Here is a 15240-nt window from a genome sequence, read left to right as displayed (position 1 = left end):
GATAACTTGAAAGTACGATTCATTATAGAGATATGCAGTACCTATCTTACGTAAATATTGCAGTCGAATTAAGGAATCTTATAGCGCTACATATTATCAGATATTAGAACTACAGATTAGGATTCTGTGGAAACAGAATGAAGACTCGGCCATCTAACGGGCATGATGGAAACGGAAAAATGTTTCCATCTCTTGTGATTTCATAGGTTTATTTGTGAACACGTCAGGAGACGACCATACGTTTGTAGTATTGGTCGGTGCGTGGTCGGTACGTGGTCGGTACTGAGTAGAAAAAAAAAATGGCGAAAATTTGCGTATAAAGACGATCGTCAACAGAGTTGACAGAAACTAATGAAATTGGCTAATGTCAGATTGAACAACGTAATGCACGAAAAATGTTCCCTCTAGTCCGCGCCGCCTTGGTGCGTTTCATATGATCGGGTACAACGTTTTACACAAGTGTTCAATCAAGTGAGAAAAACAACGGGAAAAAAAGGAGAAGCAAGAGTTTAGTGGTTGCGAAACGTCACAGATCACAACACGGAACGGGCCACTTCAAGGCAAGACGTTCCACCTTCCACCTCGTTGTCCCTCTGGGGAACCTTCCGATATTTAAAAATAGTGATATTGCAAATGATCATGTACGACGGGATTCACCAGTTTTGTAATGTGAATTCGTGATGACCTGATTTAATCTTCTCGTTTTAAAAGTGTATTCGATCTTGAATTGTGTATCGTGAAAGGTTATGTGCAGTTATGCGTCTGACATTTGAATTTCTTACAAACATTCGTCAAGAATTCTTTAACCGTATTTGGCAATTAGTACGACATAAAGTAACGATTAATATTAAACCGCGTAAAGAATATGCGATTCATGTTTTTTAACCATGTCTTGCTATTTGAAGCTTTTTTAAAAAATTCTCTCGATTACCATACGAAGTAAAGTCAAAGTATTGACTGTTAAGAGTTGAGTGCAACGATCGTTTCTACATGTTTATATCAATTCCCTTATATAAATTGCCCCTTGTTTAAGTGCGCAATAATGAAAATTTACTTTCTTCTGTAGTTGTGCAATACTGTTTTTGACTTGTCATTCCTATTTTGTAATATATGCACCTTACTTGGCAGAATGCCTAAAAACTACTTTAGGACATTACTGTGATACATTAATGAAAAATTAAAAATATGGAATAGGAATCAAACAGAAAATTTAAATTATGGTATAAGAAAGTCAAATGACTTAATAATATTTATTAGAAATTTTTGTATTTTAGGTATAAAAAATGAGTCAAATAGAGATGGATCAAGAAACTGTATATGGGACCCATGAGGATAGTCATGTGGTCATGTCAGAGAAAGTGCAATCTCTGGCTGGTAGTATTTATCAAGAATTTGAAAAAATGATAGCACGTTATGACGAAGATGTGGTCAAGGACCTAATGCCCCTCCTAGTCAATGTCTTAGAATGTCTAGACATATCTTATACCGAAAACCAAGAGCGTGAAGTTGAATTAGAGTTATTAAGGGAAGACAATGAACAACTTGTTACACAATATGAAAGGGAAAAACAATTAAGAAAAGCATCTGATCAGGTATAATTCAAATTTTTGTAATGCTTTCTAATCTTGATGTTTCACTTAGAATTATATACAACATTCTTTGAGAAAAAGTAACCTTCATGACTTTTTGATTAGAAATTGCTGGAGCTTGAAGATGTAGCAGAAGATGAAAGAAAAGAACTTTTATCAAAAATTGATAGTTTGGAATCAATTGTAAGAATGCTGGAATTGAAAACAAAGAATTCACATGATCACGGTACAATTGCTAATGGCTCTCTCAGTTCATCCCTTCACAGAACATCCCTCTACAGTAGAGTAGAAAGTTTTTGTTTTATTTTTATTTAATTGATTAATAGTATAAACATGTATCTGTGGGACTTCAAGTATTTGCATGTATACTTCTAAAAGTATGTTTTATTATTAAGTGCTTTATTTATTGTTATGGGATATTTAACATATGGTGAATGATTTACTTTTATGCTGTATATAGTATATCTGGTTTAAATGTATATATGCTATTATTTCTCTAACTATTAAAAATACGAAAAATTTTTTAATAATTGCGAAAATAATAACATACATACATTTAAATTGGACATATCGTATGTTTATAGCAAAATCTAGAGTGTGTTCTGTAATATACTATAATCCTTGTAATAAAATTGTTAAGGCAGACATGGGATATCATTTTTAACATATTTTAGTTGTTCGTCTTGAAGAAAAAGAAGCTGAATTGAAACGTGAATATACTCGACTACATGAGAGATATACGGAACTATTTAAAACGCATGTAGATTATATGGAAAGGACAAAGATGTTAGTTGGAAGTACAGAGAGATTAGAAAATTCATCTAGTGGCCGTGGTCCATCTCGTTTACCATCTCTTGGCTTAACTCACATGTCTCGAAGTTCTGGACCATTGAGTTATGGCTTTCAGAGCTTAGAAGCTAGCATAAATGCAGAAGATGTTGACCAGGAAAGTCCACCAAATGTTGTTGCTAATTTAAGAACTGAAATGTTGGACAGTAGCAGTGAAGCTGCTATTGAAACATCTGATAAAAGTCAATTAACAGATAAACCAGTACAAGCAAACAAAACAACTGCAATTTCTAGACGTATGTTGTTTTCCTTCTGTAAAACTTTCGTTCTGTAATATTATGTTTCTACTTTTATTTTTTAATTTATAGATGAGAGTCCAGAAACTGAAATACCTCCACCTTTGGTTACACCGACATCACCGACTGTAGAAAAGTTAGCTACTTCTGGTGGAAGAAGCAGAACAGAAAGAGAGCAACGAAGTGGTAACACATTGTACCAGGAACTGAGTTTTCAAGATGCTGATGCATTGGGTGAAATGGATGAAGGAGCAGATATTACCGGTAACTGTTGTTAAACAGTTTAATGTTTGACATAATTTGAGAGTCTTATAACTAATACTGTCCTTGTCCTTAAAATCTTAGGTAGTTGGGTACATCCTGGGGAATATGCCTCGTCGGGTATGTTTCATAAAATAACCAAACGTTTATACAAATATCATTATTTATTTGTTAATCCTTTGAGTTCTCAAATTCATTCTCTCATGCAAAACTAAGATGATGTGTACATTGCGATGAATATAGTCATTGACGAATCGAATAGTACAATATTCGTTTTATATTAATCAAGCATGCTCAACTTTCCTATATACTAATGTTGATAAAATCAATATCCAAATAAAATCAATATTGCATGCCAAATTCTTAAGTTAACAATTAGGTCTTACACTTAATTCTCTGGAACTCTGAGGGTTAATATTAAAATTATAATTATAAAATATTAATGAAATAAAAGTTTTACAATATTATCTACATCACATAAATAGTAACAATTATATAAAAAGGATAGTAGTAAAAGATAGTTAACTTTATTGGTGTTGCAAAATATTTGTTAATATTATTCGTTATTCAAAATTGACTATTTTCTACCACCGTCCTTCCTTTAGAAATTACAAGTTTTCTGTTTGAGTTATATGGAAAAGTATGTACTAATGTGATTTTATATTTCATTGCTTACCTCCTTACTTCTGTTGGCTGTGGTCATATTTTGACTAATAATCGCATGATATAAATAACCTCGTATGCAGTCAATGACAACTTCTTTGGTAAGATATATTAATATATGTATCGCTAGCAATGAAAGCATTTATGTTTTGTTGTATTAATTATGAAAAATAATATTTTATTAGGGATGGGAAAAGAAGTGGAAAACCTTATTATGGAAAACAATGAATTGCTAGCTACAAAGTGAGTACTTTTATATATTTTATAATAATATTGTAGTATATTTATTATAACATTTTATATATCACATTTATTTTTCAGAAATGCGCTTAATATTGTAAAAGATGATTTAATCGTGAAAGTAGATGAACTCACAAGGTAAAATGTCGTTTTTGAGGTGATAATAAGTAAGTATTATTTTGTAAATATGCAATATATACATAAGTAAATATGTTTCTCAGTGAACAAGAAATATTACGCGAAGAAGTTCGGGGCTTGCAACAAACTAGAGAACGTTTACGGCAGAAGGTCACTACTCTTGAAGAAGAATTGAAAAAAGTTAAGGAAGAGGCAGAGGCAGCAGCAAAAGCAGCCAAAAGTGACGATGAAGAAGATGTATCATTAGCACAAAGGAAGAGGTTTACCAGAGTCGAGATGGCTAGGGTGCTTATGGAGAGAAATCAATATAAGGAACGTTTCATGGAACTTCAAGAAGCAGTTAGATGGACAGAGATGATAAGAGCAACAAAGACTGATCCTTCTAGTATATCAAGTGGAAAAGTATCTGTATGGAAGTTGTTAGTATCATTTCACATAGAAAGAAACTGAAATATCGAATGCGATAACGATTTATTACTTTCTTTTGTCTTGTTTGTAGTTTTAGTAGTCTCTTCACAGGACCTGCGGATCGAGGAGCCTTAGTTCGTGGACCAAACACATTGCCTCATATGAGGTATAGTGCACCAACCAATCAAGTTGTCCCAGCACCGCCTCTGGATACCATGCGTAGACGTACGTTGAAAGGTCGCCATGAGTTTTTCGACCAGGGAGACACCATGTGAGAAATCAATCAAATTCTATACACGCACCTAGATATTATAACAATTTGACACTGAAGTCTGACAAATAATCTCTATCTTTCAGATAGAGATTTTTTTCTTTTACCATCACGCCCTCTTCTAACTACAATTTTAATAACTGTGATTGTTTTTACAACGAAAATTTTGACAGAGAGATATACACAATCACTGTACAAATTTTATATGTAAAGTTTATTTTAATATTTTTACCAAAGCTATTGCAACAACAAGAGATTTTTACTCTTGGTGGGGTAGAATTTCGATATCTTGACTTATAATCTTTTTTTTTTGAATCGATATCATCTTTCCAGATTAGAGTCCTCTTTGGTCAGTTGGGATCCATAATCTTTTGTCACGACTCTCAATTACTCTTGATCATTCTTAAGAAATGTGAGTCATTTCTAAATAATTTGTTGCCTCAGCAATTTGCAAATGTGATGGTTTTTAACAAATTACGATTTCCCTCTTACCTGCCATTTTTTATGAAAAAAAATTGTGGGTGTATATTCTATGCGCAGTATAAAGTATTGAAGGACTGAGGATTATGGTCCGTGGCACACAGATCCCTTTTGATAATCTTATTCTCATTAATACATCTATCTATTTCTCGTAATATTAATGAAGTTATAAATAATCGTCTGTACTGAAACGGAAAATTGCTTACATATACCTATTATATAAATCAATCTACCATTTATTATTTCAGAATAGTAATGACTTATTTAACAAAGTAAATTGTTTGTTATCTTTCCAAAGTCATGCTGGAAAAGCAATAGTTTTGTAAATAAAAGTTTGTACATTTTTAAAAGAAAGATAATATATGATCATTATTGATCAACAAATAAATGAAGTTTTGACTATGTTATAAACTTGGCTTTTATTTCACTCTTGCTCTGCGCTTTGATTTTCGCGTTCGGGTTTCGTCCTTGCCTGTCCTTCATGGCGTTGTCAAGAGATACCTGGTTATTCTGGTTTTCGGTGGGGTGCTTATTGGCCAGCAGGTAAATCTGTTCTGCTCTATGTCTAACATTTCGCTTCTACACGTGGATATATATATGTAAATCTTATTGTATAAATAACGAACCTGAACATTGTTATACAAGATGATGGAAAGAACGATTGGATTAAAGCTTCATTCGAATTCAAGAAAATATTCCGTGATCAAGAGAATCTTCATAGGAATATATGGTTGAACAAATAACAGCATTCAGTAAATCTACTAACTTTATAATTCAAAATTCTGTCTTGATCATGTGTACTGCAAAAATAATCGAATAATTAATGTTCTTTTGATACATTCTTACAGATCTTCTGAGAAACTCGTAGCAAGACGTGCAAATGAACGAAGAGAGCAATATCGTCAAGTCCGTGCACATGTTAGGAAAGAGGATGGGCGATTACATGCTTATGGTTGGAGTTTACCTGGAAAACCAAGTGCTCCAGTTAGACAACCCGTTCCTGTTCCAGTTTATTGCAGACCTTTACAGGAATCTGAACCTGGCATGAAGGTGCATTTATTTGTTATTAATATATAAAATATGTGTAATTGTTTTTATGTAATCAGATCTAAACACACAGTTAGCGCCATATTCTATTTTGTCTTTCATTATTTAGATATGGTGTGGTGCTGGTGTAAACCTAAGTGGTGGTAAAACACGAGACGGTGGTTGTATGGTTGGAGGAAGTGTGTTTTATGCTGCTGAAGCTCAAGAAGTAAGTACGAACACAAAAAATGAAGTGGAAGATGCTGTTGAACATTTAGATAAGGAGCTTCAAGAGAATGAAAATCAAAGGGTCGAGGCAGAACAATTAGAGCAACATCTTAGCTCATTGGTGTGGATCTGTACATCGACTCAAAAGATGTCAAAAGTTACTGTGATAGATGCTAACAATCCAGCGGATATTTTGGAAGTCTTTAGCGTTTGTCAAGGACATTTACTTTGCATTGCAAGTGTACCTGGAGCCAAAGAGAGTGATTACACTCAAGCTATGAACGAAGATCCAGTTCAAACTGCTAATGGAGTGAATGAGAACGATAATCACGAAGTAAATACGACTTCAAATACTGAACAGAACACTCAAAAAAATAAACAGGAAACTCAAGCCTCGGTGGAAAAAAACAAAAATGAATCTGAAAATGTATCAGAAGAACAAAATAATGAAAATGTTAAAAAATCGGATGATGTTAATCAAAGTATTACTACTGAACCACAAAGTTCGGAAAATGTAGATAGCGAAACGATAAATTTAGGGAAGGTATACTTTGTGAAAGCTAATTTAGAGGCATCAAACTCACAACTGGATGAAAAAGAAGATGAAAATGAGGAGAAAGAAAATAAAGTTGAGGAAGATGCACCTATAGAAAAAATGTCTTCAATACAACCGACAATGTGGCTTGGAGCTCAGAATGGTACAGTGTTTGTTCATTCAGCTGTCGCTAAATGGTCAGTTTGTTTGCATTCAGTCAAATTGAAGGATGCCGCATTGGCTATCGTGTATGTAACTTTTACTATACATTAAATCATTGTTGTATTTTAATTTGCAATACATATGTGATATATATATTTCCTTTTAGACATGTACAAGGACGAGTTCTTGTTGCTCTTGCCGACGGAACCGTTACGTTATTTCGAAGAGGTCCAGACGGGCAATGGGATCTGTCTCAGTACCATGTGATTACTTTGGGTAGTCCACAACACTCAATTAGGTGTATGGCTGCCGTTAGTGGTAAAACAGTATGGTGCGGATATAGAAATAAAATTCATGTAATAGATCCAGTTTTAATGACTGTTGAGGTATATACGTTATACTTATCTATATTTTCAAAATTTTAATTTGTAGTAAACTGTGTTAACATATTAATGACATTTTTATAATTTAAACTTTCAGTGCACTGTGGATGCTCACCCACGGCGAGAGTCGCAAGTGAGACAATTAGCTTGGCTGGGTGAAGGAGTGTGGGTCAGCATTAGATTAGATTCAACACTAAGACTCTATCACGCTCACACTTATCAACATCTTCAGGATGTTGATATTGAACCTTATGTTAGCAAAATGCTTGGAACTGGGAAACTTGGCTTCTCATTTGTAAGAATTACTGCATTACTTATTTCCTCCAACAGGCTGTGGATCGGCACAGGAAACGGAGTAATAATCTCTGTTCCTTTATCTGAAAGTAAGTTAAAAAAATTGATTATGTTGTTGTAGAAGTTAATAACAAAACTAAATGTTAATGTTTATGATAATAAAATGTTTATGAATAAAAGATGTATGTAAAACAGGTGCTGGTGGATCAATGGCAGTATCCAGAGTTCAAGTAGGAAATGCTAAAGGTGATGCACCGGGCGTTGGTATCAGAATTTTTGCCTCGGATCGTGGTGTTACGCCCGGTAGTTACATACCTTATTGCAGTATGGCTCATGCTCAACTTAGCTTTCATGGACATAGAGATGCAGTAAAAATGTTCGTTGCAGTGCCTGGTATGTTCGTTTATAATTGATTGGTTACTATTAATTTTTAGAAATAAATTAATATATTACATTATTGAATTTATATTGCAGGTCATGGTGGTCAAAGTGCAGTGTCAGATGGTTCTCAACCGGCAATGCTTGTTCTTTCAGGTGGTGAAGGCTATATAGATTTCAGAGTTGGTAAGTAATATTTATAATTTTAATATTGTGTTCTTAACATATTCGATTAATGACCTTATAAACACGAAAAATTAAATTCATTGGGTATATAAAAACATAATCAAGATGTTGTTTTATACAATTATAACACTTGCAGCAGATGAGGCGGAAGACGAGAGTGACGTGGCGACTCATCTGATTGTATGGCAGTTGGTCAGGTATGCCCCCAGAGAAAAATGAAAAGCGGTTGATGGATCTTTATTCGATTTACATAACTGTTTGATTGAGTGGATATATCGTTTGTGTTATTTACCAACGAAACTTATACTAACTATTGAGAGTATGTTTTGTGCACGGTGTAATGAAATTCTAAACTAACAAATTCGCTAGTAGTTAGATACATTTCTAACCTGACATTGAAATAATTATTCTCATTTCTTTATGAAAATATCGGCATTAAGATGTATAGGTGTTTATGTACAAGTGTTCTCATTATAATTGTTGCTCTGGATTGACAAATAAGAGCAGTCAATGAAAAGTCATTAGCTTTTGTATAGCACAAACTATTCTTACAATAATTTTCATTAATAGAAAAGCTGTGTCTGCACCTCCGTTTCTCAAGCAATTGTACACCATACAATTGTCCTGCTTCTTTCATTCTCTGGGGGTTGGGCATTTCCAGCTGACATGCATCGTATTGTACAAAAGACAACTGATAATCGCACTTTTTATTTACTTTTACTGTGTATTTTTGTTTAATCACTTATCAAGTAATTGTGAATTATTTTGTTCAGGTGATGGAGAAGACACAGAAGATACTATGGAACGATCTAACAGTGCTATTGCTGCAAATGCTGAAGAACATGGAGAACAAAGTCATCTAATCGTATGGCAAGTGCAATGTCCTTTACCAGTGCCAATGAATGGCTAGCCTAGAAATTTTGGAAGTATGTTGATCCTGGTGTATGGTTCAGCTTGAATTTCTATAGATAAATCAAGGCGTTTAAACGATTTTCGTGATATGTTGTCGTGGAATCGATAAATTAGACCTATCATTTGGTCAACCGAATGCCGCATCTATTTAATTATACTTATATAACGATTGTAGCGAAGTACGCAAACGAATACGCATAACAGCGAAAGAAAAGGAGATATTGTACAATTTCTGAGAGTATTAAGAATCATTTACAATATTTCATTACGGATGATAATTTCTAAACAGAAAATTTTTTTTCCTTTAGGATATCGTGTTAAGCAACATTGACAAAAAATTAACCTTTTAGATATGGGGTATTCATTGGGGAATTTTTTAAAATTGAGAGATAAGTAGAATATCTTAACGCAATGCTTATAATCCTTAGCTTTAAACTTTAAAAACGTCCTTTAAAAATATTTTATCGGAATACTAATTCGATGTTACGTATTGATAACGTAATTTGTAACGGAACTTCTTTTCTCTTAATTATGCATGTCTTCTTTGTGCGTCGTTGAACGAGACACGTATCTAAGAACTACTTAGACTTGCGTATACATATAAGAAGTTTTAAGAATGCTTGGAATCAGTGTTGATTGAGGAACGTTGGAGGTATAGCATTACGTTTTCGCCAATAAATGTGATAATGGATAAAGATATGAAATAATGGTTTTCAAAGCTGCCGTGACATTTGCTACTTAGCTGCAATAAAAATCAGGATTACTACGTGGAAGTTAGATAACAACCATTGTACAATGTTCATTTGCAGGGATGAGAGGTGCAACCGATTCAAATAGTCTTAGGCATAATCTATTATTGTACATTCTTTCCGTTAGAGAGTATATTATTTTCCAAACTTAAGTGATTTGATTCGCTTAAAAAAAAATATATATATATATATACGTATACATGGAATATAATATATTTTTTATGTTCTGCTACTAACTCTTCTCTAATATCACCGCGTTCGATCGCGCCTATTTTTCTTCTATCTTACAAGATGGTCTCTGAAGAGCGTTTTAATGAATTTATGTGTACATAAACTATTGTGAGATATTTGTATAGTGTTTTACGTAGCATGTAATTTAAGTTTTTGTCCATAAACGAAACAAATGCGATTCTGGTAAATCTATACACACACAGATAAACACACAAATGAAATCATATATTTAATCTCTCATCGGTCGCTGTAACTTCATTTTTCGTCAATATTACTCCCTCCCTATAACATTACCAAAGACGAGGAACGATTTTATTGTATTCTTTGTACGATTTCAAGCGCGAGATGGTTTAAAAGTTGCGTATCTTAGCTAATGTATAGCGACCCGAACACAGTGTAGTACAACACCTACATGCATTTGAGACTTGGAAAAAGTCGCCATAATACTTGGGCTTATGAGAATTTTTGTAAATTTCTGTGTTATAAGCGAGGAACAGTGAAATTCAGGATGTATACAATGTATAAGGGCTGCGCATTATTGTGTGTGAGCTCGCTTTCGGTGTCGAGCTCGGAACTGTACCTGGCTCTGATGAAGCTGCAATGGCGTTAATAAAGAAAGTTGCGAAACAACACGTCTCGATTTGCTTCTCTTAGCATAAGCATACGATATTTCTTTTGAAATATTAATTATAGAACTATTCTTCGTTACAGTTTCTGTAATCTTTGAGTTTTGTTCCGCAAGATGTTTCTCTATGAAGATGATGTACAAAGGTCCCTTTGAAAACTGCTTCTAAAAGTTTATTTCTGTGTGGTATGTTTAGTAAAAGGACAAATAATTCAAACGAAATTATGTTTGACTTTCAATAGCAATTAAGTATTTATTCAAAGCATGATCGCATTTTGTCTATTTATATGTACGTACTTGGACATCTACCCACATACTTTCTATCATACTAGAGATTAATATGGAAATTAATAGAAAAATTTTCTTAATAGAAATTAAAATTAGCTTCTGACTAGTACTTTTCATTTTTTCAAGTTACACAAAACAATCCAGAAACTAATCATATTCAGCTGACAGCAAATAAAGTAAGTTTCAACTTCTGAATTCAGTTGCATCCAATTATTTAAACGTTAGCTTAAAGTTTTAAGCTGCAATATTTAGTAAACTTTATAAGTATGTACGTATTCTCTAACCAAGAATTGTTTTTGATTTGTGGCAATTGTGTAACAGAGCTATACAAGAAACTATATCCTGATGTTTCTAAGTTTGAATTATTTCTTCGAATATTTGCATAGACTAACTTGTAGGGACAACATCTGATTGTTTTCCAAATAATCGCAATGACTGTTTATACGGGGCGAAGTTGGAGTACGGTTTGCTAACTTCATTTGCGTTGCCGTCCGAATCCTAACCAGCGACCTGAAACTTTACATGCATGAAGTGCAGTAATAAACAGTTCCTGTAAAGTTTCGCTGGTTTCGATGATACTGGCCGGACAACGAGACTGGGTTAGCAAAGCAGGTACGAGAAAATGACTTGTTCAAATCGATGTTTGAGGAACGAAGGTATGATGAAAATAGTACTTGTGCCATTCTTAATGTATTATGCGTCACAATGCTATATCTAGATGTTGCATTACCATACTTAATAGCATATTTGCGATAGCAATTATCTTCAAATATATTATACATGTTATTCTAGAATCATTATTATCACTACGGTAAATCATTTTTCATATTTTATAAATTAATATCGACAAATAAATAATTTATTATATTAATTGACAAAAGCGATTGAAGAAGCGATCTTGCTGCTTGACATTTAATGTTATGAAATAATAATTAGCGTGAGTGATTTTGGAAAATATATGATTTTTAAAAATCGGTGAGTTATTTCTTTTGAACAACGAAACACGATGCTTTCCATTTTCTGGCTAAATATTTTCCACTAAGATCACTTGACCAGTGTTTATTTATTTTATGCAAGTATCTTTTAATTCGTAAAAGATTTTAATTAACAGTATCGTTGTATCGTTCGATGTCCATTGAAGTTATCATCAGCGAGTGTTTGTCGGATACTTTTTAAAACTCCGACCTTACTTTTGCAGTCGTAAGTAGTATCGTGCTGTTACTATTTGTTTTTGATTAACTATCTGGAAATAGTTATGTAAATAGATAATAATAATTGAGTACAAAATAGCATCATTATTACTTCGAAAGATCTATATGACCTATTTATCGATATGAAGATAAACAATAGACACCGGTTATAAATAGATCATCAATTAATAAATGTAAATTTATTAAACATTTTATTTTTTAAGGAAAATCGCCGATTTTTTACCATAGAATCTTGACGCGAATACAATACGTAATAGAATAGACGAAAATAGAAAATATTCGGTCAGTATAGAAATCAGGGTTTGACTTCATATTCGTATTAAGTTATTTTTTTCTTTTTATAAGTTTCTATAATTTTTGTGAAGGTATCCATTCCCGTGACTCATCACTTCGATTTTTATGCAATCATTCTAACTACATTGTTCAGAGTAATTAGACAATTTCGCATTTGAAAGTAAAGTAAACAGTAGACTTTGAAAGATGGGCAAAACTGCAAAAAACATTTTCTTCGTTCTGTATTATGCCTTTTAACATAATTTAGGTGCAATTATTTTACCAATTATTATCAAATTATTGCGTATACACACGATCATATCCATACTAAATTTTGCATAGTAGACAATTTCGCGTTTGACAGTAAAATAAATATCAGGTTTTGAAGGATAAGCAACATTGTGAAAGGGGCTTATCAATTATCAAATCTTCCCGTATATTTGTTATCATATCAGTTATACCAAAGGTACATTTTGCATAGTAGAAGCTAGTTTTAATACATCGAGTACCTCGTTTAGATAGGATTAAATTTATTGTTCTTGTTAAAAAGGATTAAATTTTTATTATTTCAAAATGTTATTTTTGCGGTATTATTATCATTTATACAAGTAACAACAATGATGTAAACCAATTCGATAAAGATTGCACGAAAATTTTGTGGAAAATCTCTAGTATAGTATAGTAACTAAAAATAGATTGCGGTTCTTTACTCAGATAGCCAAATTTACTTTAGCAGATTTTGTCGGATACTTCTTATTAGCTTTTATGTACAAAAGGCCTGTAGATTTGATACAGGATATGTTATGTTCGTTTATGTTTGTAAACTGTCAGCAAAAATATAACAAAATCTGCTGGGGCAGATTGGTCGCAGAAATCGAATAAATTCTGTCCATTAATCTAACAGTTAATGGTAGTAGAAATCGAGCAAAGTCTGTAAAGTCTTTATGACGTTCGAAATAACATCTTCATCTGCTGCCTTTCTGCCGACCAATTACGTTGCGCAGATACTGCGTTATTTCGGCCATCAATTCGACGTTAGGTTAGGTTAGCAGGATCTGCTCGATTTCTGACGTGAATCTACTATTTGATTCTATTAAACAGGTTTTGTTTGCAAACTGACTATGACTATGACAAATATGACTATGATTTTGTCATCAAATTCTATCAATTCATTCATCAATAGGTAGGCATATGATATGCGGGGTTTATATAATTTCACACGTTATATACACCCTGTGCATTTTTGTTGCACTTTTAAATTCCTATAAATGCATAAATATCCGCAGTCTAATAATTAATACGAGCTATCTTACTATTTATCTTTTATACAAAGAGCTTACTTGCCAATTGAATCTGGAAGATAGGGGCAAGATTTCTTAAGTTAAAAACGATGGAAACTGAGATGTGCAAAGACCGTAGCAACCAAGTCGCAGGTACCTTATTTCAACAACCAAACTCGTGGAATACATATTTTCCCCTTTTTAAATAGCAACCTATATTTTCTCTTATCTTACGCAAGATTGTTTAGTTAGTTTTTCACTGGACTTTGAGCAACTTGTTTACAACAATGGCCAAACCCTTGGATTCTTCGCCAAGAGTGGAAGTTCTAATTATTTATGTCCCCCTGGATATAAAAAATCTGAATCGTTTGTCTTAGGTTTAAATTTAAAGTTTTATTTGAATTTTTCAATTGAAAGAGAATTACTTTTGTTATAAAAATTATAATTTTGTTTTGTTCGATCTTTTTTGTGAAGTAAGTTAATGTAGTTAGTTTGCGTCCAATGTATTGCAATCCCAAACTTTTAATGAGTAAAATTTTGAGACGCGAAGGAACCTCTTTATTCCGCTGTAACATATTTCTACGTTGATATCACTCAATAACAAATAATATCAGAAATCTCAGTTTTCCCTTCTTAAATTGAAGCATATAATGTGCCTACTTGAAAATTATCAAGATAACAATTTTTCGATGAAGGAGTTTCAGCTCAAAAGATACACGATAACAATAGAATCATCATTTTTCTTAATAAATGGGAAAGGAATACAATAGTCAGACATCTGGGTAGTTTTACGAGCAAATTTTCAAAGAATGCCGGAAATATTATGACAAATATCACACAATTGTGGAAATATTAAAGGAATATTATTAATTTGCATAAAGATGTACGAGAATTTGGATAAAACTATATGAATTACCCACGTTTTTTTAAATTGAGAAATAATGACTCTTGCGACTGAAATTTAAGTCCGACTAATTTACGTCTTTTTTAACAGCTTGTTCATTTTTAACTAAATCAAATTTATCATCCTTCATCTTCAACTTCTATTTAACCACTTTTATTTAACGTTACGTTAACGTACCATCTCATCCGCAACATTTTTTCAAATCAATCTATACTACCGAATTCTGTTTTTTAACATCGTGATCATGAAAGAGAATTCAAAGGATTAGCTTGATATTATTTTGTTACTGTTTCCTCTACATACAGTCTATAATTTGAAGACGGAAATTGAAGTGTTTAGAAACATTATGGTAAATATTGTTCGGCCTTTAATGGATTAAAATCATTGAAAATATTCTGATAATACAACAAAAATATCCCGGAAATATACTTGATATACAT

At 32.8% G+C, this 15240-nt stretch overlaps 1 protein-coding gene across 11 annotated transcripts; it reads left to right on the top strand.

The window, feature by feature from the left end:
- The first annotated feature begins 87 nt into the window (after nucleotides 1-87).
- Nucleotides 88-10851, top strand: LOC100651077 (JNK-interacting protein 3). 11 transcript variants are annotated; one of them, XM_048406466.1, is made up of 20 exons: nucleotides 88-560; nucleotides 1275-1592; nucleotides 1695-1815; nucleotides 2264-2674; nucleotides 2747-2938; nucleotides 3020-3055; nucleotides 3682-3699; nucleotides 3784-3841; nucleotides 3920-3976; nucleotides 4060-4395; nucleotides 4476-4655; nucleotides 5631-5678; nucleotides 5984-6185; nucleotides 6292-7172; nucleotides 7253-7472; nucleotides 7567-7852; nucleotides 7944-8156; nucleotides 8238-8327; nucleotides 8464-8524; nucleotides 9101-9231. In XM_048406466.1, exons 2-20 carry the CDS (start codon nucleotides 1284-1286, stop codon nucleotides 9102-9104), a joined length of 3723 nt encoding a protein of 1240 aa, XP_048262423.1. In that variant the 5' UTR covers nucleotides 88-560; nucleotides 1275-1283; the 3' UTR covers nucleotides 9105-9231. The 11 variants fall into 11 exon arrangements, with proteins under 11 accessions (XP_048262423.1, XP_048262421.1, XP_048262420.1 ...); XM_048406457.1 differs by lacking the exon at nucleotides 8464-8524 and having other exon boundaries at nucleotides 93-560; nucleotides 9101-10851; XM_048406462.1 differs by lacking the exon at nucleotides 8464-8524 and having other exon boundaries at nucleotides 96-560; nucleotides 7959-8156; nucleotides 9101-10851.
- The last annotated feature ends 4389 nt before the right edge of the window (nucleotides 10852-15240 follow it).

The sequence above is a fragment of the Bombus terrestris genome, chromosome 6 (assembly GCF_910591885.1).
Source record: "Bombus terrestris chromosome 6, iyBomTerr1.2, whole genome shotgun sequence".
In the NCBI taxonomy this organism is placed as follows: Eukaryota; Metazoa; Arthropoda; class Insecta; order Hymenoptera; family Apidae; genus Bombus; species Bombus terrestris.
The sequence above is the reverse complement of the archived record's forward strand: the minus strand, read 5'-3'. Positions and strand labels throughout refer to the sequence as shown.